This window comes from Telmatherina bonti (assembly GCF_933228915.1).
Source record: "Telmatherina bonti genome assembly, chromosome: 2".
Taxonomy (NCBI): domain Eukaryota; kingdom Metazoa; phylum Chordata; class Actinopteri; order Atheriniformes; family Telmatherinidae; genus Telmatherina; species Telmatherina bonti.
Window position 1 is genome coordinate 27,686,021 of NC_136620.1, and position 26,437 is coordinate 27,712,457.

Here is a 26,437-nt window from a genome sequence, read left to right on the forward strand (position 1 = left end):
CTTACCAGGGCTCGCTCGCAAAAGAACTCTTGATTGATTCCAACAACCTTTGGATGCTTTCAAAAGCTGATATTTTTCTTAATTTAAATCAGAAATAGTGATCCAATTCATTGTGTGTATGACTTTAAAAGGCCGGAACTGTGTGTGTTGGATGTGATGTGAGACACACTGCATCTCACAGACAAAAAAAAAACAAAAAACAAAAAACAAAACCCTTTACTGGGTTAATACGGTCTGTCTATTGATGTGTCACACCTGCACACACGAGACAATGACAACAGCAACTGTTTTGATTCCATTATAAGATGGAGGGAGGATACTCCCTCCTGTATGACTTATACAAACTCTGGCACTCTGACGCGCTGATCTACAGTGCAGTTCAGGAGCTTCTGCTTTCAAACACTTTGAAACCCTCTGTCTCCATCTACTGGAAAGAAATGTTGGACTGAACAGTATCTAGGCTAGACTGAGTTCAGAGGCAAAAAGGAGACAATCAAAATAGCTCACCGAGGCCCAAATTTCTTCATCCTACCCCCCAGAATTTGGCTCTTTCCGGTGATGGCAGATAAATCAGAGAAACGAGGGCTTTGGTGATGCATCTGATTTGTACATTTCTGCGTTTTGTTGAATTTCCTCCACGCCGCAGACACTGACAGCAGCAGCCAGGCGCGGAGTCCTGCTGTCCCGTGGAATTATCACGGAACCGAAACGAGATACGTATGGAACATGGCTGCTATGAGGACTTTAACCGTGGCTGGTCTGTTTTTGGCGTTTTGCGCTTTGGGACTGATAGCCGTAGCGATCAGCACGGACAACTGGTACGAAACTGACGCCAGGCGACATCGGGAGCGTTGCAAGAATTATTCAAACAAAAGAAATGATCCCGGCTACATTTACATCTCCAGCAACAATCTCCCTCTTCGTATGCTGCCCAAAGAGAAAAACGTAGAGAGGAAAGGCTCCAGTGTCAGTGGCCAAATGCTGCTGCGGGCTAAGCGGCACTTCTTGCCTCCTGCCCCGGCCATGGAGTCCCTCTGCAGTCGGCATTTTAACTCCACCATCACCGGACTGTGGAGGAAGTGCCACCGAGAGGAATTTGACCTGGAGACGGAGGACTTGATCTTCAAAGGTTTGTCTTCTGGGCATCATATTTTGTGTGTAAACGTGTTTGCTTATTACGTTTGTGTTGTGTGTGTGTGAGGCGCCTTCGGTAAATACTTTGTGTACGAATGCGCTATCCAAGGTGCTGATGCTGCGCACAGACCCTCAAGGCCTACGCAGTACAGCACGTAGTACAGTGATATCGCAATCGACCTGCTGCCCCCCACCCCACCCCCCCACACACCCTCTCGCAACGTATTTATTTATTACCCAGCACATAAGGGCGAGGTATAGTAAGAGAAATCTCGAGGAGCTTACAATAAGCTAAGCTGTTCTACAGTAGTGTGGGTGGATGGGTGGGTGGGTGGTGGTGAGAGGGGGTTGGGGGCTTTATTCGGGAGGGGGTGGCAGCAAAGCTCTGTGATATCCTCATCTCATCTCGGTGCTAATGCGAGACATCCTCTTTGTGTTGTTTACATCCACAGGATTGGTTCCGCGCTGCACACCAATAAAATACTACTACTCGTCGTCAGTGCTCCCCACAAATCTGCCAATCAATCTGACGAAGACTATCAGGCAGGATGAGTGGCACGCGCTTCGTGAGTTTATTTATTTATTTCTCCCCTAATCTGCTGAATTAGTGTAAAGAAACGTCAAACCGTCTGTTTTTGTGCGCCCTGCAGACCTCCAGAGGATGACTGCCAGCTTCATAGGCATGGCCATATCCATCATCCTATTCGGTTGGATCATAGGCGTGCTGGGCTGCTGCCAGGAGCATGATCTGATGCAGTATGTAGCTGGACTCCTCTTCCTCATGGGAGGTAAGATATACTTTACGTAAAGAGCATTAACCCGACTCGCCACAGAGGGGCAGTGTGGACTTTGTTAACCAGTGTGCTGTAACGATGCATCAGAGAGGATGAAATTGTACTGCTGTCATGTCTGACTTGTGTTGTGCTTGCTTTCCATCAGGGACCTGCTGCATAATCTCCCTCTGCACATGTGTGGCTGGGATCAACTTTGAACTGTCCCGCTATCCTCGCTACATGTTTGGAATACCGGAAGACATCAGTCATGGGTATGGCTGGTCCATGTTTTGTGCGTGGGGTGGGCTGGGCCTTACACTGCTGGCTGGCTTCCTGTGCACACTCGCTCCTTCCCTCTACCCTCCACACACCCCTGTGGTGCACAAGCCAAGACAGGAGAATGGCTGTGTGTGACAGACCCCTGTCTCAATTCCAAAAACAGTGACAAGCCCTGTCCCATAGACAGTTTCATCCAGGGACTCAAAGCAGAGAGCGCCTTCACACAGCTTGGCACAGAGAAAGCACAGGATGCTGGCTACCACTCACATGAAAAAAACAAAAAAAAAAAACAACAAAGAGGTGACATTTGACTGGATTTCAGTTCCTCTGGTGCTTTTTTCTGTCCCTCTATGAATGAACTGTTCAGTGTCATTGCTTGATCTCCAAGGAGAACATGATAATTTCTTCATGTGAAACTTGTCAGTTTAAGAAGAAAAAAAAAAGAAAAGAAAGAAAGAAAAAACCAACAATGGCTGAAGATCAATAGCACAACTTTGAAATAAACTGTATTGAAGATAAAATTATGGATGTGTATCATCACATTTCAAAGGGCAACTGTGTATCATTATGTATCCATTCTAAACAAAATATGTACATATACTTTTTGAATTGTATGTATGCAGATGCATTTGTGTTTATTCAAGGAAAAATATGAGCATTAAGACCAAACTGTGTTTTGAGGGAAATGTTTTGTTCTTGAGGTCTGACTCCCATCAACATATTTTTGAAAAATAAAAAAGCCATGCAAAACTAATGTTTTCTGTGAGAAACCTTAAACAGACATCATATAAATGTTTCTGGAGGCATTGTTTACTGCGACAAGTTCACTGGTGCATGAGCTAGCAGAAAGGTCTGCCAAACGACTAAAAACTTTTACATTTATATATATACATCTGTTGGTGTTACGAGGATGTGTTTGATAGTCTCTTTTTTTATTCAACCACCTCTGAGTGCTTACATGTGTAAATGTCAGCAGCATGCATGTGAGTCAGTGACCAAAAATTACTGACAAAACTGACCAAAATAGATCTGGGCAAATAAAACAAACAGTGCAGTAACCTTCTGTTGCGAGTTACAATGACACACAATCCGCTTTTATACAAATCAGCAACACAATAAAGCATCCAGACTCCACCCAAAACTCTCGGATCCTTTCGGTGTGCTCTGCACATTAACTTCCTCACTTTTCATTTTCAACAACCGGCCACACAGAGTGTGTTTACTCCCTATGAAACAAAAAACATTCTTTCCGACAACATAATTCAAACATTATTTTCACGATTTTCTGAAGTATTCCTGATATATATATATATATATATATATATATATATATATATATATATATATATATATATATATATATATATATATATATATATATATGTGTGTATATGTATATATATATATATATATATATATATATATATATATATATACCTCATGTCTTATTGGTACAAGATAACATGACATGGTTTGTCCTCTGTATATCAAGAATTAATAAACTGTCCACTCTTTTTGACAAGATGAAAATCTAAACTCAAACAGTTGTAGAGCTTAGTTATTACATGCAAACAAGTAAAATAGTTCCCTTATATGAAACTATATACCAAATGCCATTGTGGAAAAATAGCTTTTCTCTCAGTCTAACACCATTTGGTACAATAACTCAAAGCATTGTGTTTAATGAAGAGAAATCCTGCATATCCTACAGGGTGCATGTCCACATCATTTAACATTGTTGGTGATGCTCCCAGCTAGTTTGTAGCTTAAAGTGCATGAAATATCATGACCTCAAAATATGTTTTGCATAAGAAACAGAAACTCTGCAAAGTAAACAGCACTGTATTTATACAAGTCTGTAAGCATATTTACTGAAGTATTTTAATGAGGACCTGATGCAACATCCAAGTATTCCTGTGTCCACATCTAGAGGCTGCCTCAGCTCTTTGTGGGTTGGGTGCAAAGCATATTTAGTCATGGGTTAAAATGAACAGCAAAGCATTAAACAAACAGTTTTCATGCTGTTTAAAGAGGAATTAACATATTTAGTTTAAATCCATTTTGGTGTGACTTGAAAAATATTTAAATATGTTTTGTTCTTTTTTGTTTTCTGAAATTATTTTTGTTTTAGATTTATCTATATGTATAGATATAGATAATAATTTATTTATCATATTCATATATTAGATATTTTGGTGGGTAAGTTCTGTTTTAGTGTGATAGTTTTAGCTTTTGCAATCAGCTAATATTTAATGTGGTTTATAAATAGCAAAAAAAGTTTTATTTTACTCACTTTTATGTGTAAATTACTTGAATTTTAAAAAATATTGTCATGCTTTTGCCGTTTTTTTTTGTTTGTTTGTTTGTTTTTTTACATACCGTATTGATTTTTTTCAATTTATTTTTCTGTTTATTTATTGTCAATGGCATTTATACACAAAACAGACAGAAATAATATTTTATATAAAAATAATATCATAGGGCTGAAAATGAATCATACTTCCTTCACATATTACTTGGCACTTACTTATATCCAGCATGTTATCCAAAACACCTACTCAAAGACAAATACAAGTACAAGTAAGCCAAAACAAACAAACAAAAACAAAACTAAACTAAATTTAAAAAAAAACAACAAAAAACTAAAGGGTTACATATATAAAAATGCTAAAAAAAAAAATCACAATATATTGGGATGTGCGACATATTTATAAGATTAGACTATTTATGAAAAAGAGAGTTGAGAAGGTGGTCGTAACTCCTGTACCATTAAAGTCTAGCAATAATGTACATTACATAAACACGTGCATTTAATACATAAATACAGCAATTCACCTAAACCATAACAAGTCTTTAATACATTACATTGATGCATCATGATCTTCAGCACTGTGGAAACCAGTCTAGGGCCAATATATTTCTAAGTAAAAGGCACCAAATTTGATAAAATGACAGCAATTATCTTTTCTTGTCTGTTCAGTGTTGTTTCTTGTCTGCTCAAGGCTGAGCTTCATTATCACTGGCTTATGTTTTCAAATCTGTCTGCAATTTTTATGAATATTTTATAAATAAAAAACTCATTTATTTGAAGTTTAACCAACCAACAAACCATATTATTCATTATAAATCAAACAAACACAAAGTGTACCAATACCACAACCTATTCCCTATACCACACTAGTCAAGCCAGCTCAGATGTGTTTGATGACATGCTTTGGACATGTTTTAAATTAAATAAATGCCTTGAATGTGAAATTTTTATTACACTAAAAGCTAGATCTTTGTTTCAAAATTGCACATTTATATTTAGGTAAAATGTACTGAATCAAAATAAAACTTGTTGAAATTGTTGGATCTGTAATCTTATCATATTTGTATTAGTGGGGTAACTTAAGAAAGTATGGGTTATTTAATACAACCTAATGAAATCCTACACAGTTATAACAACAATAATAACCATAGTTACAATAATGTTCACATAAACAGATTTGGTATCTGCAAATATCGGTATCTGCAGATATTCAAATTTCAGATATTGGATTGGAACTCCCAAAAAGTGGATTGGTTCATCGCTAGAAAAGTTAAATCAATGTGTGGACCAACCTTCCCAACAGATACTCAGCTGGAGTAACACTAACACATCATACGGCAACAAAGCTGAAAATCCATTGATTTCATCTTGGTGATTCCAAAAAAATAGTTATTTTAAGCAAGTAAATGTAACATTTTCTTAAGTCAATCTATAAAAAAATGATTGACTAAAATACAATTTTTTCACAGAACTAAATTACATCAGTTCCAGCCAAAGTGTTGTTTTTTCTTATGGGTTAATGACAAATTAATATTTTAATGTCCATTTATTGGCTTTTCTGGAGCTTACAGTAGCTGCTGGTCTTAATGGAAATTTTTCTGTTGTTTATTGACATTAAAGACACTCAATAAAAACCAACAAAACCAAAACAAACACACAAAAAACACAACCACCACCCTTGTAAAGTAAAAACAAACAAAAAGCCCTTAATTGTCATATAAAAGATCAGGCTGTTTTTTTTTTTTTTTTTTTTTTTTTTTTTAATATTAGAAAGGAAAGTGTGTTTAGCTTTACAACATCAGCTGCAGTGATACTTACAGCAGGATAGTAACATGTGTTATTTAACAGCCTTCTTCTTTCTGACAGTAACACCACAGCTCTGGGGCTTTTGAGCTCAGCACAGGGAGGGGTCAAAGTTTTCTCAGGTCAACTCTGCTCTGCATTCCTGACCTTTCTTTGTTTGTCCTTAAAATGTGTCTGTGAGGAAAACACACTCTTCAAACAGCATGCTTAATGCTCTGGCTTTTGTGCCTCTGAGCATCAGGGACTTGAGTCAGTCTGCAGAACAGAAATGTTTTGCTATATGTGGAATTAATGACTGAGCCAAAAACGACAAGTTGAGTGAGATGGGTTGTAAGAGACTCTGTGACCTCTACCTTTTCCTACACTGTGGAAATTCTAACTACATCTTTTAATCAAATTTGTTGAGTCCTGTGCAGTGCTCCTGGAAATTAAGAGCAGCGCAGACATATAGGGTTTCTCTGCACACAGAGCTCTGGGTTTTTTGACGAGGTTGGTCTGCCCTGTGCTGAGTTACACAGAGCTGTTTTTAAAAAGGGGTCCCTCAGGGGGAGCTGGACTGTGAGGAAAACCAGACAGAGGAAATCATACCCAGTTGCGCCAGTGGCAGCCCATCTGGCTTCCTCAAATCTGCAGAGACATTATCTCTGTAAAAAGTGGGAACGCTTTGCAGTTACTCTGTGGTTGTTGGAGATGCTGATTGGAGCAAAAAGGTTTTATACAGCAGTTAAAGGCAAAAAATACACTGAAAGCATTAAATTCAAGGCAGTATAAATGAAAACAGCCTGAATTCCTGAAAAGGGATTACAATCCATTTTCAGCAATTCAAAACAACTTTCCCCAATAAACAGTTCGTTTAAAATAATAAGTTGTTTTAACACAGCTGGAAAGCAAGACAAACATTTTAATGAGACATAAGCAAGCTGGATGTCAGTTTAAGCTCTATTTGTTTTAGTAAAATAACGTCATGTGAAATAGTTCAGAATATACAGAATAATATTTTACATAAATAAAACATGGCCTACATAGATTGTAACAGAATAAAGAGTATGGCAACTGCATTTGAACAAAAACATTTCATACTTAAGCAGATGATTTCCAGATGGAACTGGGATGACAGACTTAGACAGAGATTGACCATTTCCACTTTGAACACACAGTCTGCAACTTGCAGCTCTTGTAATAAACATGGTGACATAAAGCAATGACAGCATGGCAGGGTGACCGTTCACTGCTGAACAATAACTAAACAAAGAATTTGCAGAATTTGTTCCACTGTTGATCCAAGCCTCAAAGCTGAAAGGATGGAGATTTACAATAGAGCACAGTGGGACACTGCAGTCATGTCTCAGGGTGGAGAAAAAGCTCAAAAAGGAAAAATAATGAAGCTAAACAAATAATATTTCAACTGGCTTGAAAGAAAGGGGGTTGGGGGATGATGTTTTGTAACAGATATTTATTTGATATGAACAACAGTTTAAATCATACAGATTGACAGTTTTATACCAATCTGGGAAATAAATGTAATGTAATAGATAAAATCCCCCCAGAGGTGGCACAGAGGGCTCTTTGCAGACATAATTTATATTTCTTTTGCTTTTTTTCTTTTAGCCCCTTCCTGACTAGCAGGAATGTGTTGATATTTTTGTTTCAGCTTCCTTCAGCTCCAAGGAATGGGAGCAACCAAAAGTCAAGAGCGTTTCGTTACTAAAGAAGGATTTGAGTCACAGTGAACCCTCCAGCATATGAACAACTGGGATGTCTTTTCTTTCTCTCAAACACACAATAAACAACAACAACCCCCACTAAGAGCCAACATTTAGGTACTCAGTCTTCAGGCGGCTCAGTCTGGTGCCATGACTGCGGATGATGAGAGACAGCAGCTCGTGTTTATCTCTGAGTCCCGTGGAGACGTCGGTGGTTTCTCTCAGAGCGCTCCTGATGTCGCTCACTTGTTTTACAACATAGCTGTTCAGCTGTTGCTCCTCTCTGAGCTCAGTTTCTTGACTTTGCTTAAACTTTACCTCAAGCTCCAGCAGGGACTTGTCCACGTTCGAAAAGGCTTCGCTGATCTGAGAGATCTCCCGCTGGAGGAACTTCCCGTAGCTGTCCTCTCCGTCCAGGTCGTGCGCCACAGTCCGGCCGATGCCCTCCAGCAGCCGCGCCGCGTCCTCCGCCTGCAGCTTGGTGATGACGAAGTCTTCCCGCACAGCGGCGTCGCTGTCCTCTGTGGCTCCACATGGAAACGCGTCTGAGAACTTAAAAAGCATCTGGCACTGCTCGGGGTCCACTGTCTCTTCATAATCTCCGTCCGGGACAAAGAAGTGGTGGAAGGTGCCATTGGAGATCTCCGGCTGGAGGGGCCCCGTGTAGACAGCGGGGCTTAACGGCAAAGATGTGACCATGAAGAGCAGCAGTGGGACGGGATCCATCATGCACTGATTCTTTCTCTATAGCAGCATCTGGAGTGGTGGCCGGATACGGCGAGCGGTTTTCACCCTGACTCATGTTACACGGTCCCCCGCCACGTAATGGGCACGGGCTGTCTGTTAAAGTCAGAGGGGCCCCTGGCGGCCCCTGGTCCAGGCTCATAGTGCGAAATCAAGCTGTTTTCCATCTTAAATGAGTAGAAACGTTTATTGATGTAAATTTTCCTTCTGCAACAACAAATCAAAACAGAGAATTTTTTGTTTAAATGGTTAATTGTATATTTAAGTAATATTTTTAAACGTACCAGATTACTCTGAGCCCTGACCCTTTTAGCTGTTTGGTATCATTAGTTTTTACAAACATACCTGTATCGTGCACATAATCATCATTTTTTAGCTTCTGTCTTTCCTGAATCCTGACCCTGAATTTTTATTATTGATCTTTTCATTTTAAAATATATACATTTTCACAACTCAGAACTAAGTACTTTTGCTTAGTTTTTTGGATGTAATATTTTGATATAGGTGCTATGGCATATTTATGTCTTATTTGGACTTATTTGGCTATAACATGAAGTCGAAGCATAAATGTATCATCAACACATCACCCTGGGACAACTTACCTCTAAGTTACAACAGTTAAAGTGTATTCAGTGTATTCTGGTTGCAAATGGTGGATTCAGCTCTGGATCTCCTTTGCTTCTTTGATTTGATTGAAATACTTTCAGAATATTGTTTGACATTGTCAACGTGTACAAAGTGTACCATAAAAATACATTGTGGCAACATATATAAATCTGTATGTATTATACATTAATGATGTGTGAAACACTAATACAGTAATGCATCCTCATATCACAAAAGGTTTTTTTTTTTTTTTTTTTTACAAGCCAGACAGTCCTTCTTCTGTTAACCTGGACAACGGAGCGCCTATCATTCCAAAAATGTCAGATTTTCATCTGTCAGACTGTAAGACAATTTTTTGTTTTTTCATCTTCTCTTCATCTATAAGAAGATGGCTACATTTCTGGATGCGGAAAGTTTTTTAACATATGTTTGTAGTTGACAGCCTGTGATTGCTGATATGGTTCATTCTCTATTCAGTTTCCATCACAGATCCATATTTGATTTTAATGCAGTACCTGAGGGGGAAAAATCACAGCTATTTAATATGGGTTTTAAGTGTTGTAGCTTGTACACAGAGATTTTTCTGGATTTTCTGAATCTTTTAGTGATACTATGCCCTGTAGATGCTGACATCCCTCCCCCAGTTCTTTGTAACTTCACACTGAGTAACATTGCTTGAATCATATTTGTTTACAATGTCTGTCCTAGAGTGGAGAACCCTCTCTAAATGATGCAGACAACATGTTTTTTTTTTGTTTGCAATAATCTTACTACTTTGTCCTCAAATAATGTTTTATTTATCCTGAGATTTTTCACCTCATGTTTCTTTTTCACCCCAACCAGTCGAGGCAGATGGCTGCCCTCCCTGAGCCGGGTTCTGCCAGAGGTTTTCTTCCTGTTAAAGGGGAGTTTTTTCCTTCCCACTGTCGCCGCGTGCAGCTCAGGATGGGGGATTGGACCGAAGTCTTGATTCGATGCAGTCAGTTGGTTTCTATTATAGGATATGTATGAATTGGCTCGAAATGATGTGTATGTTGATTCATGCATGCAAAGTGCCCTGTGACAACATTGTTGTGAAGTGGCGCTATACAAATAAAGTTGAAAGTTGAAAGTTTTTCTCTCTTTATTATCTCCCCAATTGACTTGAGAGGAAATCTGAGTGGATGTTTGCTCCGTGCTGGTTGTGTGATGGACTGGTGACCCATCCAGTGTGTGGTCTTCCTCTTACCTGATAGAAGCTGTGATAGAATCAAGCTCTCCAGCAACCCTGAATTACAGGTATATTGTTTTGTTATATTATTCACCTTGTATTCAGCATTTCAACTGTTTTAAATGACAAGATGGTGAATTGTGACAAAAAAAGGAAAAAAAAAAACTTTTTGAAACACCATGTTTCCCTCTCTTATGCAAAAACTGTTCTCAGGAAAACTAAAATAAACTAGATGCATTTTTCTTATATTATCGGATGGTAAGAGTATAGTTAGCTTACTGTTCTGACTGCAGTCAGGCAATCACATTACAATATGGAGGGAGCGCCCCCAGGCTATTATCTCATCTACTGCATATCCTGTCTTGGATAATTACATCGTTACAGGGTGGTCTCAGTTATGCTTCTCAGTTTTTAAGCAATACACACACAAAAACTGGAAACATATGGTGAGCTATGAACACAAAGCAAGTAACGTTGTCTGTTTCATCCATTCATTCGTGGATCACACAATATTTTGAAGCTGCATGAAGGTTGTGTTTTGTTATTATGCAACATAACAGAACAGAAGAAATGCATTGTAAGAAATGTATATATCATGTCAATAAAGCATATCTACGGGATAGAGAAATGGAAAAGTCAATAATGTTTGATGAAACTGCCAGTGTTGTGTATATTCTGCATAAAGGATTTGTTCTTCCTTCATTCATCTTTCTCAGCTGGAGCCAACAAGCAGATGAAAACAGTAGGATGAAAGCAGGGTTTATAGGCTTTGTCAACATGAAGGAAAAAGGATTTGGAAAACCAGTTGGAACATCACGATAGAGACTCACCGCAGTCATATGTGGAAATGTAAACTACTGCACGCAGTGGATTTCCTTTTTTCTTTTTGGGCATGACAGCTGGAAAGCCACAGATAAACGAGTATAGCCATTATTGATCATATCAGCAACTAATCCGAGTTTCCTGCCATGTCATGTTGCAGATGAGGTAATGGAAACCTCTGCAGAGATAAACAGGATGATTAATCAAACACAGAAGAGCAGCTTTATCACTCCAGGTTTGACCAGGTAGACTGCTCTAAGGTATTCATCTATTTCTTATAAACTTTCAGCCTTAATATTTACTCACCAACTCTTTGCCTCCGCTTACTCCTGCGGGATCTTGGGCACTTATGCTGTTAAGTGCATCTGTCCGCCGTTTAGTGCTGAGCAAGCACTGTGCAGTGACAAAACCTTAACAGCAAATCTGCAGGCAAGGAAACAAAACACAATCAGCAACGTACTTAAAGGTCTCCACAGAACTGAGCGGAAACTGCAGAGTCAGGTGAAAAGTTCACAGAACAATATAATTTGATCCAATGTTAACATGAAATGTTGGATTATTATAGTATTTAAAACAGTTTTTCTCATATATAATATTTCTCTAAATATTTTTCAAGAGAATTTACATTTGATTGGTGTAAACCTTGAAGTGCTGCTCTTTCTGCTGGCAGCCTTCATGTAAACATTCAAGACTTTGTTTGAAACGCACATAGTTGTACCACTGATGGATCTGAGTCATTCAGCAGTTGTTCATGAGATTTTCTTAAACATTGTTTTGTCTGTCAAAAAGAACAAAAAAAAAAAAAAAGTCTCAGCATCTGAATAACATTTTTTTTCTATATTCCCACAAAACTCTTAGTGGAAATATGTTGCAGTTATGGTCAAATAAATCTACATATTTTGCATTTCCCACCAGAGTTGAGTCATTAAAGGAGTGCTTTTAGAGAAAAAATGGTGTGTTTGTGACCACTGGTGCTTTTGTGGACACAGTGTTGAATGAATACAGGCGGAGGGAGCCTGAGGCTTTTCTTTGTGCAGGCTTTTTGTTGCTCTGTCTTGAGTCTCACACCTGAATAAATACAGCATTTCTCTGCATAAACACTCATAGCATAAACCTGCCGACTCGCCAAGGCAGATCAGGGCACAGCAGAGAGAAGCTGCCTGAAAGCAGATGTAGCAACACATGTAGCAACAAATATAATTTAGTGGGTTTGGAAGAGATGTTCTTGTTGATCCTCTGATGTATTATGTTGTGTTTGTGTGTGTGTTTGTGTGTGTGTGTGTGTGAGGATGTGTGTGTAGATGTCTTAAGTCTGCAGCTTGGAGAGATGCCTTTCAGATGGTGATGGGTTTCCTCACAGTGCTGATCTGACTGAACAGGAGGTCAAGGGCCTGCAGGCTGTGTAGGAGGCAGCAGAGATCGGAACTTGCAGTCTTACAGGAAATCTTAATGACTTCATTACAAGTTTCAATCCTTCACATCAGAAGGATTATATCAGTAGGGATTGAGTTTCTCTGCTGGTTATGTTATGATATGATAGCTCTTGAAGGAATGCAGAAGACATATAAAAGATTCATGTGGACAGAGATGAAAAATGGGGCCACACTTTGCAACCCCCTCTGAAGGAGTGAGGTAATCAGGGCCCTGTGCACCTCCCCAGTCAGTTAAAAATAATAATAAAAATGTGCAGAAAGTGCATAATTGCGCAAAGCTCTGGTTCTCCTGTCATTTACTGTGATGCTTTGAATCTGCATCAGGACATAAAATAGCTTCAAGACCTTCCTGCTGAGCAAATGGTATCCACAAGTTCAGTTTTCTGAAAGCCACTTAAAGAAAAAACAAAACCTCACAACTACCAAATGCTGCTATTGTTCCATAAGAAAACTGTTACATGTTTATTTATACCCTCTTCATACTCAGCTCACCATAAACTATATGAACCACATTCTGTGTTTTTACTGATAAGACTTCAAGGACAAAATTACACATCTGAAAATGAATGACTCAGGTAAAAAGCACAGAATAAAATGTGAATTGAGGGAAAAATGGCTTTATGGCTCGTAGTTCAAAGTGAAAACGGACACTTACAGAAGTATGTGGAGAAGTTTTCATTCAGATCAACTTTTGACCATATAATTAGTTTTAAAGCAGTGTCATTCTTAATTATGTTGGATAAATTCCAAATACAGATCAATGAATGACATGAAATCAAAAATATCTCCCAAGGCTGGCACTGCTGAAATTGATTATGTCAAATGCATCAAAGCCAGTCAGCTCCAAAGAGAAAGAGCTTTTGTCGGGTTCACTGTTCTTCACAGTTTAACAGAAGTCATCTGAAGCACAAGTTCTTGCACTGTCAGACACCTCAACAGAACAAAATGCACCAGGGTCGTTTTGTATTTTCATCTCCCATCTACAGCAGTATAATCACGGTTTATTTTTCTCTCCCTTCCTGCACATGTGACCTGCAGCTGGAAAATGATGTGTTCATGGTCCACATGATCACCAACTATTTAAAAGCAGAGGGCCCAAAAACACAGCTGGGAAAAACATGCTAAAGGTCACATATGTGTATTTTAAAGTGCAGATGAGAATGTTTTATTTAATTTTATAATGCTTTAGCCATGGCTAATAAATTGAATTTTGAAAAACAAACTTCTGCTTTCAGCTTCAGCAACTGTCTGGACTGTGTCAACAGACTGCAGTCATAACTCGAACTGTGTTTATACTAGTTTGGCTGTGTTTGCAGATAAAATCAAACTCGCTTTTTCCTTTGGCAAAATTCTATTTGCCTCTTGTATGATCTTTTCCTCTCTGCTATTTGTCTCAGCCTCTCTGCTGTAGTTACACTGTTGTCTAATGATGACCCCATAAATCCACAAATTAATCTACTGCAGGTCTGAAATTTAATAAGGTCACATCTCAAGGGCATAACACAAGAACACACCAACAACTCAAACAAATAAGGCAACACTAAAGGGAAGCAAGAAAAGGAAGAATCAAAGTAAACAATGTAACAGGAAAGCTAATAAAAAGAGAACAATGGACAAAGATGTGAGACAAAGACGGTGAAGGAGTTTTGAGCTGGAGTAATCCTTTATTTATTGTAGTGGATTAATGTGAAAGCAAGTTAATACAGTCAGTTGTGAAGGAATTTCTGCTACTGGCCTCTTCTTTCTGGAAAGGGGTCATAGGTCAAATATGCAAACATAGAGTCACAGAGACTCCAGTTGAGACCAGTACAGGATGAGTTTTGGAAGCAGTCATAAAAAATAGACTAGTGTCTTAAGGGAGATGCATCTTTACTACTGCAGCAGCTTGACTTATATGCCATACATATGCAGAGGTAAAAAGTATCCCTGTGAGGAAAAAGCATTAACTCCAGATATGAGGTATAAACTGTGATAAACATTTGTTATTAATAAATTCTCTGACTCTCCTTTCCCAAATGAAATCCTGTCTCAGCAACCTGCTCTAAATATTTTCCATCACACCGATAGCTCTACAGTTTTTACTTATAATAGCATTGTGTGGTGTGTAACTTTTCAACACACACATGTGCAGGCACAGCACCTGATTAACATTATTTACAGACTGTTCCTCACAGTGGAGCATCAACCAGTAAAACAGGTGCTTAGGTGGCCATGCACATGTAAAATACAGCATTTTTGCATGAGAAAGCAGGATGCTCAGGATGTCTTTTCACTCATTCCACTTTTCTGTGGGGCAGCTTGCACTTGGGGTTTAGTATTTTCATCATCCAGAGCTAAAGAAAATGAACTAGCGACAGTGAAGTATATTATATATTCACAAACTTTTTCTAGGCATGTCTGTATTTCATCAGATGATGATATGCAGGCATGCACAAGTTCTTAGACATGTCATCAGAAATATACAACTCATATCATTACAGCAACTATTAGCTATAAGGAGAATCTTTAACTTAGATTATGATCCTAATTCAAGTTATCTAGTTGATAGTCAAAGTGGATTAAGCTGTCTCTGTTTATTGAGATTCATCTGCAGCTATAGCTCCTGCTGAGCAGGGAAGGCTTTTTCTCTTGCCTTCTTTTTCTTCTTTTGCAGTCAGTTCCTTCATTCATCCAGCTACGCAGTGCATTTCAAGGTTGATGCTTCATTCTGTGGAGGAGGTTTGCTCAGGACACTCATCTATTGTTGCTCATGTTTCATTTCTGAATGCCTCCATCAGCCATCTGGGCATTTTACCCAAAGGCCTGTTGCACTGCTGTCTCCCCCCAGCTGCTGTGCACTATAGATTATTTATTATTTATGTGCAATGAAAAATGTTGATATATTAAAAATTTAAAAGTTGTTGTATAAAAACAGTGTTACGGTCGTAACATGTTAATTATGTTGGTAATTCTCTCAATAGATTTTAAAAACTGTGCATATTTTGGTTTCAGATTTATTTTCATGACATGTATCATCAAACTTCCAGGTGCATTGTCAGCTTTATTCTTTATGGACTGGTTCTCTGTGCTTAATTAGAGGTGCCAGTACACGCTGTAATCATATAAAGAGATCATATGCAGGCAGTCTGTAAACTATGTGGCACTGGGCAAGTGTACATCTGGAAAACACATGAAAGGTAATGTTTTTTAAAATACAGCAAACATTTGAAAACCATTTTCATCAGCCTAATCATATTTATATTTATCCATAAACACAATGGACACCGTTTTACAGTTGAAGACTATAACTGTATAATTGTATAAATAGCTAAGGATTCAGGAAATCAAATTACCTCTGCTGTTCCCACAGTAGTTCAGTTTGTAAGGATAAAGCTGCTTCAGTGGCAGAGGATAACATTTTTACAGTTTGTGGCATTGAAATTAAGTGGGCAGAAGACAATAGATCAGTTGGTATCAAAACAGAATAGGTTTAGTATGTTTACTGCTACATTTAATAGTATATTTATATAGTGAGCTTGTGATATGAGCTCGCTCCTAATTTTATGACTGGGGGTCATCAAATATATAAAGGTAAAAGACTGAATTTCTAATCCCACCAGTTGCCAAAATACTTTAACAGAACCTCCGAGTTAATTATCAGAGAAGATGTGAAAACAAATCGGAAGATTCAGCCTCTGGACATCTTGACACGTTATGATGACAATCCAAAACTAACTTAAACAGTTGTTGTGATATTTCACTCTGAAGCTTCTAAGAGCACGTAAAATACGTAAAGACGTAAAATAAACTACTAATAAATAAATGTATAAAAACAGATCATTCCCACAACAATTTCAGAGCAGTAAATACATCCTCCGTAATGTTGAAAACATCCTCTTGCACTGGGCTTGTTAAGTTTTCTCCTGATTTGTGGATGTCAGCATTGTGACTCCTTTGTCCCCTGGTGGTCATCCGCTGCTGCCTGTGCTGTTTACATATCAGTGCTGTTGGATTTACAGCCACAGTCTCAGTGGCCCCGCAGATTATCTTCATTATAAATCAGTGTCAAAGCTTGACATCAGCCACACGGAGGTGCTTGTGGAGACCAAGAATTAATGTTTGCCGTCTGTGTGAGCAGGAAGGTGGTTAAAACCATTGATATACGAGTCTGTGGTTAGAGTTATGCCTGATTTGGAAAACTGTTCTGTCCAAAATGTGAGTAGCACATTTTGCAGTTGTTTTAGTGGTGGATAAACCCAAAGGTTTTATTTTGATGCCCAGCAGAACAACCACTAATGGTTGTGGGATGCGTATTTGAGCAAGAAGATCAATTTCTGTTGAAGCAGGGTTTCTTTCTTTATATAAGGAACAGATTTAAAAAATAAAAACACTGGTTCATTGCTTCAACACATATTCCCGATATGATTATTATTATTGTTTGTAGTCTTCTTCTTCTTATTGTTGTTGTTGTTATTATGCACCAGCCAGGCTATCAGCTTATCGCATTCTATTCAATGCTATTCTACAGTAATCTAGCAGAAGCTTTTTGCCAAAGCAACTTACATCTGAGAGTGATAACAACACAAGCAAGAAATCAAATAGTAGGGGATGTCATAGATAAGTGCAATTCAGAATGCTGCAAGTCCAGTTCAGTATGCAGTACAATTTTTACCCCTTTCCTCCCGGAAATAGTCCCTTTGTTAAAATACGAGAAATGATTTATTCCACAGTATTGTCTTGGAAGCAACTTATTCAGTGCTGAATGTTGCAAAGAGCTTGACAAATCCTTCCAAGACAGTCTAACAAATAGTAGATTGTTGTTCCCATCTTTTATTATATATAGTGATTTCATTTAGATTTTTGTTCAGCTGAGGAATTTTTGCTTACTGCTCTGTATCTTCACCATCCTCTCACTGCATTGAAAAGCTGTGACATCTGCATTTTTCCACACAAGACCAAACAGTGAGATCATTATTATGGGGCTGTGATATAATGTCTGTTAGTCAAAGAGGTGAAAGGAAATCTCTCCGTGTCTGAGACTTAACAGAAGAAATAATCAAAGAATAAAACATCTGTCACCAGAACTCAAAAGTAAACCAAACCTTTTCATGTTTCTTCTGAAGTGTTTAAATCTCACAGTAAAAAATGAAAGCTAGTGTTAAGCAACATGTCATGAATGGAAAAGCAGTTAGCGGTGAGGGGTGATCAGCAGTGGCATAAACCGTAATATTGTGCTGGGGAAAAAATACTACAAACTCAAATAGTATATTTGTTATAGAAACACAATCTTTTTAACAATATACTGTATAACCCTTTCTTCTATGAAGGAGTTGTGGTCTGTGATACCAGCAAGGAAAAAGAAAGCTATGCCTGCACTTGGGTGGGCTTCAGTTTGTCCCATAAGCACATTTAGTTCATAATTTGATCATACTGAAGACAATAAAAGGCTTTACTTAACAGGAAAAACAAAAATCAAGACAACAATTTTAATTTAAAAGGTACAATCCATGATTTATTACAGAAAAGTGATATCCAAATTATTTTATGTTACATCGTTTTTATACATTTTAATATATTTTTACATGTAAACAGGAATGAAGTAAACAATGGTACCGATACACGTCATGTCACGACTGATATCCTATTATACAGTTAATCTATGAGCTGACGTCACTGTGCTTCCACATTAAGTACATCATTGCTCAAACACAATCCAATTAGGAGGCATGGTATACACAGAAAGCTTAATCCCCCTCTAGACTGCTATGTTTTCAAAGATGTGCAAGGTCACGCCATTATTACTTATATATACTCATATTGTGCTAATGCCAACAGCAGAAAGCATGAAACACCTTTCTACCACTGTGCAGCATTTATTTTAGTGAGAAGGTGAACCAATGCAGATCCATTAGGGAAGCAATAAGAAGTTGGACAAGTCAGACATCCAAGATTGTGTAATTATTTCTTCATAGAATCACCCCTCTCCCCATCAGGTAAACTCTCAAGTTGCTGGACGGTCAACATCTTTAAAATTCCCAGTTGAGCCTCAAAACAGAGGAACTCTCAGAATTTACATCCAACTCTCCTTGAAACTCCAGGACAGATGATTTCAATCTGTGTGGAGTGTGAGCTGATCATTTAGAAAATACTTAGTATAAAATCCTACCAAGTCAACACACAAATAAAACAAAGAAAGCAAAAAAGACAGAGGGGAGGCGATATGTTTACGATGCTGATAACTTTACAGAAGTTAGCTCTGCCCGAAACAGGTATTAAGACATGCATAACCTACAGTACAAATGTACCAGTACGTTTACATCTGCATTTGTTCAAAATAAATAGCACTCCAGGATAATGACATGCATAGATTTTCAGTGTTCACATAGCAGGGAAGATATTCAGAAAACTAGTTACTTAAGTAATGGAATGAGATCAAAAAGTGAATCTCTCTTGTGAATGAAACAACAATCATTCGACTGAACGTGACCTGATAGTGTCACCAGTTCTCAACCAACAACTTGCATCGTACAGTAGGTCTCCAAACTGAAGTGTACAATATGAGTATATTGCATGATATCAGATCTGTTCTAATACATGTTCAGCAACAATGCAAGAAAAAACAAAATGAACAAAAAGTCAAACATGCTTTCTACTGCGAATGTGCATAATAGTCATGCAAAAGCACTGCAGTGCAAAAATATATATCTAAAAAAGCCGGATACATTTGATCGCATCTTACAAAATATGATAAAAAGTCGATAATCTGCAAACATTCAGAGGACACCTGAGAAACGTGGACGTTACTTTGTCTTCCTTGGGGTGATAAAAGGGGAACTTGTAGTGTGATAGCAAAATAGAAAGTATAAAAACATTACACAGATAAAAAAAAAAGTTACGTAAAAAACAGAAGAAAAATCCTAGTATTCTAAAATGCAGTGCAATGCATTTAAAGTAGCTATGTTATTTAACATGTACAATGTATAACACTGGTTACAGTTCCAATAGCCAACACTGATCAATATGACCCACTCTGTTATGTGTTTGTGTCAAACACAAAACTGCTTTGTTATTACTTACTGCTCACTCCTCGCACTATTTTTCTCTCTGGTTATTATAAGTGATGTGGGAAATTATGCTGATCCTGATTCATTCTTACTGGCAGATGTCAGTCCTTATCCTTTTTTTCCTGAGTTCACTGGGCACAAACAATCTTTTCTGATCCATGACATCACTGCTGACCACAACATAACACAACTTCATGATCTAACTAAACCTTCTCGGGTTCCTATCTGTGCCAGCATGTGGAGCTGTGGCTGATTGTGTTTCATAAAAGACTTTGAACAGAAGCCTGTATTTTAAAGTGTTTAAAGTGGGGAACAACGGATGGACATTCTTTGCAAATTGAACATCCAGGCCACAGGTATTTTCAAGATATCCAAGTTCCAACCGCGCTTCAGAGCTTCCAGCAAAGTAATGAAAAACAGACTGAGGAGCAGAACGGAAGAGCAGATTTTTGAGATCCTGTGTGCGAGTGTTTTCATTGTTCATGACTGGAGTCACGTTACAACATATACTGTCACCTCATGCTGAGACCCATATAGGTACTGCGGTGTGACACGCATCCAAAACAAACCCCTTTCAGGAGAGTTCAGGGAGTTTATAGCAGATCAGACATAAAAAAAAGGATTTCAAAGAGCACGTGCTGCACAACACAGGGCACATGTGATGGCGGCGATGCAACTGTAGTGCGTAATCATATTGTTACACTATAGGCACAGTCAAATTGCACTAAATTCACATTTCTTGTACTCAAGACAGTCAAACTCAGCAGTAGCACTGAAATTAACACACAGCTCACAGTGAAAACACACATACGTGAACCAGATTTCAAGACTTGGACTTTATCTATCAAAGGTACAAAATAGTTCTACCATGCATTTATAGATTTCCAACAGATTTCTTTTTCAAATGCACTGAATAGATGTAAACATCCTCTAAAACAGGTGTTTTCAAATTTGTTTTTTCTCTTTGCAGGTAATGAAGTGTCACATATCAATATCAATCAGCATGCTTTACCAGCAATATACAGCTGCTTTGTAAGAACACTATGAGTTTTGTTTGGTAGCAACATCACCAGAATCACTGTGCAACAAAAAAAGGTTAAGTGCCACTGTAGCTCTGTTAAATAGATGTGGGTCTGCTGATGCTGACAGCAGGGAAACATGCTGCATGCTGCACCACGCTGCAGAGTCAAAGCAAAGTGCTAGCTGCCATACACACAGAGTGCAGGATGGGTGGCAAAAGTTAACAGTGGTGATCTGCAGCCCTTGATCTGCATAGTAAACATTACAATTGCGATGACTATCCCGCTGAAGCCATGAGACGACACAGAGTCAAGAGCAACCTGCTGGATGGAGCCAGGTGACGGATTAGTGAGGGTGGGGCAGAATACAGGAAATGAAACAGATGCTAGAGAGAACTCTGGTTCAGAACTCAGGCTGAAGCCTGAAAGATTTGAGCAAGGATCTCAAGAGGGTGTCTTTGGTGTAGAGAATCAGCAGTGCAAAGCTAAACTCTCAAAGCTGAAATAAGCGAGTGGGGGAGGCTGTGCCTGTGAGCTGAGGGCTGAGCAGCGTCTGGTGGACACATGTGAATAAAGCTAAGGCCACTCGTGGTGATAGCGCCTTCCGTTCTTCTTTCTCTCTTTCTGAAGGTGCTCCAGTTCTGCTTCGTACATCATCTCCTGCATGAGGTACTTCTCCCTTCTCATGCGATCGCAGAGATCCTTCGGCATGTCGGGAATGAGGTATGCTATGAAGGACTTAATCCCAAATACCAGGTGCTGAAAGTAGCATTAACATGATTTAGCAAAGAGACAATCAACACACTGTAGCTGCCATTGTTTGCCACATAATTTAACAAGAGTGAAAATGCAATACCAAATGCCACATACTGGGACCAATATGTAATTTAAGATTTTTATCCAACAGACTTTGAATGAAAGTAATGTTAACCTTCTACAGATGTGCGATTTAATTATAAGTCATGGCAAGCTCTCAGATCTTTGTTTTGAATAAAGGCATTAAAAAAAAAATATCTGATGCTTCAAAAATATTAAAACTGATTTAAAGTATCACACAGAAGGGATTTAGTTTTAGCTGCTTACCTTGTTGGGAAATAAGAAAATGATATTGCTATCTAAAAAAAAAAAAAAATACATTGAAGAGACAGACCTCAAAGACGATTATGAATGCCAGCCTGGCAGCCAAGACATGCCAGAACTGCAGGGTGAATTCGTAGGGCACTGAACTCCAGGGCGGTGCTCTGTAGTCTCTGTACCTACAGTATCTTGGCTGGCTGCTGTTCCTCGCATCCCCATCCATGTCAAACACAGACAGGCTACTGTTCACATAGCCCTGCAGACACCTGAGAGAGGCAGGAGAAGCTACCACATTAAACACAAGCCGCCCTTCTGGACATATTTACAAAAAATACACAATGTTTTTAAGCTTACTCGTCCTCATGGTGATGTCCCTTGTCCACGCAGGGACCATATTTGAAGGCATACACAAAGCGGGGGATGTAGTCTGAGGTTATAGCGATGACAAAAGCGTTGGTGATGACTGCCAGAACGCCAATACCTTCAAGAATCCCATGCCAGATACCTGTCGGTTAAAGAAAGATCAGTTTTATCCCATGCATTTAGTTTATCCACAAAAATGAGTGTGTCACAGAAAACCACAAAAGAAACTGCAATTTGACTTTGTGTGAAGTCAGAAATGTTTCAGGGTGCAATCCTTGTTTATTTATGGAAGATTGTGCTATAAAGCATTATGTCTTTATTATAAGACTGTTGAAGTTTAGTGTTTGTTATTTTTTGAGTATATGGGCTGATTAGGCAGGCAGTGAAGCATATGGCAGAGATATTTTCATCTCACAGAATGGACTGGGACTGTTTACCCTGACAATTTTTTTTTTACTCTTTTAGTTTCTAGACTCTGTGTCACTTTATGTTACCACTTTATGTATTAAGTGGTAACATGTAAATTGCCTGTAACTCTTGCTGCCTCTTGGCCAGGACTCCCTTGAGAAAGAAGTTCTTAACCTCAATGGTACTTTCCGGGTGAAATAAAGGTTAAATAAAAAATAAAAATAAAAGTCTCAGAAAAACAACATAAAACTTGACTAAACTTTTAAATTCTACTTGGACAAGTAAGAAGCGAGGAGGCGCAACACAGCTTTAAGTCACAATAAACAGATGTTTTTTACATCTATGATGGATAAAGGAGATGTGAGACATCCCAGATTTGAAATGGATTTACAAATAGAAATATAACACTATACAAAGTCTAAAACCAACCCCCGAATTACTTTACATGTTGCTTTCAAGGAACATTACTTGATTGTGATTTTGAACACTACAGGCTTTACCAGGCTTTATAAAGCTCGTTCATTTTGTTGAACTGCTTTAATATAGTTTGATAGATGTAAACCTGTGAACTGAAATCATGTCATATCTTAGCATTTTAGGAAACTGGACAAGTGGAAAACGGAAATTGGCAATAAAAAATCAGCTGAAACAGGAGATGTACAATATCTAAGACAACATTTTTAAACAGCAGAAAAACACAAATGGTTTCTAATGGTGGCTGTCAAGAAACCATTCTCAAACAAGGGAATAAGGTAGAAAAAGGTTTTGCCAAATCACACAGGAACTGAACTGAAAATCGGTGACAAAAAGACTTGCAGTGTTTTGAATCTGCTCAAGACTGGAGACATAAATGTTGAGGTAACACAGGATCATTTTGACAGAAAATAGAACAAAAGGAAACTAAAAACATGAAAGAGCTCTAAAATATCCCCCTAGAAGCCTGGAGTACTATTCCTGGAAATTAATTAAAGAAATGATTAAGCTTTTCTTAGAGGGTTCAGACTCGGTTGAAAATGAAATGAGTTTAAATACTGACCTCACTGGCACATTTACCGTAAACTCACACAAACTCTGTTTTTGCCTTATATAATGAATTTGTATTCATATTTGCATTTTTTAAAATAAATTACTGCACCCATTTCCATTTTTCCTGGCAATTTATAAAGAAAGGGGCAGGCTCAAAATGTCTGCACACAGACAGACAATAGATAAGGCTTTAGGCTGTATCAAACTAAAGGACAGAATAAATCCTTTCTTCTTGCCTCTCAGGTGGAAGGAACTAAAACATGGGGAAAGGACTCAAAGATGCCCAAATTTGAATTTTAGAGGAAGGGAAAGTATCTCTGAAATACAATATAAGTAACACACAGAGGAACACAAAAACCTATATCAGTAGCTCTGGCTGGCATGGGCCTCCGCCACTGTGTGACAAACTTGTAAGCGTCCAAACGGATCTCGATGATGTTGTTGAGCAGAGCAAGGAGGGGAGCCAGAGGAAAAGCTGCTACGAAGATGGTGGTGAAGCCAAATTGAAGAACTGCAAATGAAAGAACCATTCAGATCTCAATCGTGGCAAAAATAATAGTTAAGAGTAGAATATAATTGTCATTTGCATGGCTTATTATTCTGTTTGTGACAATGTATTACCCATTTCAAGGTATTCATCCACCAATCCATGGGCATTCATTGGCTGCAGATTCCAGTCTTTGTCCCATTGTGGAAGCTGGTTTTTATTCTCCACATTCTGACCGCCACCACCTCCTTTCTTTATCTTCCTACGAGACCACCAGTTCTGCAGCAAGCTAGGAATTTAGAAGAAAACCAACAGTGAACTCACAGCAGATATTTCTTGCAGTGCTATGGTCACTGTTATATGCTAATGAACTACACCACAAATACCTAAGTTAACCTCTTAGAATCCTTCCGTTTGTGCCTAAAATGAGTTTTTTTTTGGTAAAAGTCTTGCTATAGAGTGACTATTCTAATGATCAAGTTTTTACAGGACTACTTTCACTGGACTCTTGCTGATGTAAAAATAGATTTTTTTGTTGCATTATCATCAACTACTGCGTTACAATATGGCTGGATACAACTGGTCTAAAATAAGTGTTTACTGAGTCTACAGATATGATTGTAGCCTGACAATTGCATACATCACTTATATCTCACAAATCTTAGCTTTCCAATGGTGTATAATGTGTGATTTGTATTTGCAAGGGAGGATGAGTAAAATACACTTTTATTCGTCATGGCTCACTGGCTGGTAACATCGGGTTAATTTGCCTGAAATCACAATGTTTCAACAGAGACAAGTAAAAAAGGTTTTTCTCACGGATAGCCAAGCTCCATGAAATTATTCCATATTTGTTTGAAGAACATGATCACTCCCATTTGCAGGCACAAATCGATCAAACATCCGCTTGGATGACACTAAAAAAAAGAAAAGTGAGAAGAAAGGAAAAAACAAATGACTATAGCATCAATATTTTATGCCTGATGGTTTGAAGTTATGAGGGAATCCTGGGACACACTCCCACTCTGTTTTCTGATCATTAAAATTGAAAGCGTGGGTAAGGGAGGATTAATGGTTCGCACAGCAAAGTTCAGGAGGATCATTATAAGATGAATCACTTGAGAATTGTAAATATATCCTAATACACAGAGTAATAATCAGATCTGTCATCGCTGAAATAATGACCAACTTATTTTGATGCCTAACTGCACTCACCTCCTCCAGTCTCCATCGATTAAAGAGTTTATTGTATTTTCCAGGCCTGCCAGCAAACCTGAGCAAATTGAGATGGGTATCATTAGCCGCTGAATTCAATCAGTGAAATACTAATATACACAGAGACGAAGAAAGAGGCACTCAGCAGGATCGCAGTTTTGTCATGATGTGTAGTCTATACAGTGAGAATTTAAATTCACTAAATACAGAAACTGTAGAGTTTGTGGCTTACCTTCCAAGAAAGAAGGCAATGTAAAATGTAGAGCTGTTCAAATTCACAAACTGGAACAGGAACATCTTAAGAGCAAAGCTATTCTCCCACTCAGACTCTGTGCGTGGGTGCTCTAAAGGAGAGGAGTGGGGTTGTGGGGAAGAGGGTTAGGTTATCTACAACCATCTGGGAATAGGGAAGTAATGCAGAAGTAAGTGCATAATACTCACCCAAATTAGTCAGCAGATACGCCACCTTTTCATACACCTGACAAAACGATAGAACATACAAGCATCAACAGGAAGCAAAACAGAAAAGGGAACCTTGGCAAAACAAATAAAAAAGGTTTCTTTGGCCTTGGATGTCACATTTCCTGGAACAAATTTATTAATAAAACTCTATGAACCATTTGTTAGAAAAAAATAGGTAAACATGCCAGAAGACGCTTGTGTGGAAACCCACCACATTGAGAGACATGATGATCATAAAGTTGATGCAGACACCAGTGCCAGAGGTGGCAAACTGCCAGTTCTTCTTCACAAAACTCCAGTTGAAAGAAGCAAACTTCTCCATTGCAATAAGACGGAAAACCACTACGGCAAACACGGCTGTCAGAACAAGTGAAATCTAAGCAGACACAATACAGAGAAAGAAGAACCGATTAGACTGACGGGGTTGTAAAAACTCTGCAGCAAAAGTATACAATCATACTGCAGGGGCAGCTATATAAATGACTAAAAAAGGCTGTAACTTATGGTAAGTGAACAAGT

At 38.4% G+C, this 26,437-nt stretch overlaps 3 protein-coding genes across 4 annotated transcripts in view; 1 reads left to right on the forward strand and 2 right to left on the reverse strand.

Moving 5' to 3' along the window:
- Positions 1-726: 726 nt before the first annotated feature.
- tmem276a (transmembrane protein 276a) lies at positions 727-2,321 on the forward strand (the record flags this gene model as incomplete). Its single annotated transcript, XM_079247984.1, has 4 exons — positions 727-1,129; positions 1,587-1,700; positions 1,785-1,922; positions 2,074-2,321. The coding sequence occupies 4 exons, from the start codon at positions 727-729 to the stop codon at positions 2,319-2,321; spliced, it is 903 nt and encodes a 300-aa protein (XP_079104110.1).
- A 5,781-nt stretch (positions 2,322-8,102) lies between these two features.
- On the reverse strand, positions 8,103-8,732 carry fibina (fin bud initiation factor a; the record flags this gene model as incomplete). Its single annotated transcript, XM_079252918.1, has 1 exon — positions 8,103-8,732. One exon carries the CDS (start codon positions 8,730-8,732, stop codon positions 8,103-8,105), a length of 630 nt encoding a protein of 209 aa, XP_079109044.1.
- A 12,724-nt stretch (positions 8,733-21,456) lies between these two features.
- The window catches only part of ano3 (anoctamin 3), a gene marked incomplete at both ends in the record, with an annotated part of 33,742 nt that continues 28,761 nt past the window's right edge, over positions 21,457-26,437 (reverse strand). For both annotated transcript variants that reach the window (XM_079251097.1, XM_079251096.1), the window contains 10 exons: positions 21,457-21,639; positions 22,031-22,223; positions 22,312-22,462; positions 24,113-24,265; positions 24,376-24,530; positions 25,061-25,158; positions 25,457-25,514; positions 25,689-25,800; positions 25,898-25,934; positions 26,130-26,294. In XM_079251097.1, the coding sequence (XP_079107223.1) occupies positions 21,457-21,639; positions 22,031-22,223; positions 22,312-22,462; positions 24,113-24,265; positions 24,376-24,530; positions 25,061-25,158; positions 25,457-25,514; positions 25,689-25,800; positions 25,898-25,934; positions 26,130-26,294 (1,305 nt within the window). The remainder of the gene's footprint in view (positions 21,640-22,030; positions 22,224-22,311; positions 22,463-24,112; positions 24,266-24,375; positions 24,531-25,060; positions 25,159-25,456; positions 25,515-25,688; positions 25,801-25,897; positions 25,935-26,129; positions 26,295-26,437) is intronic.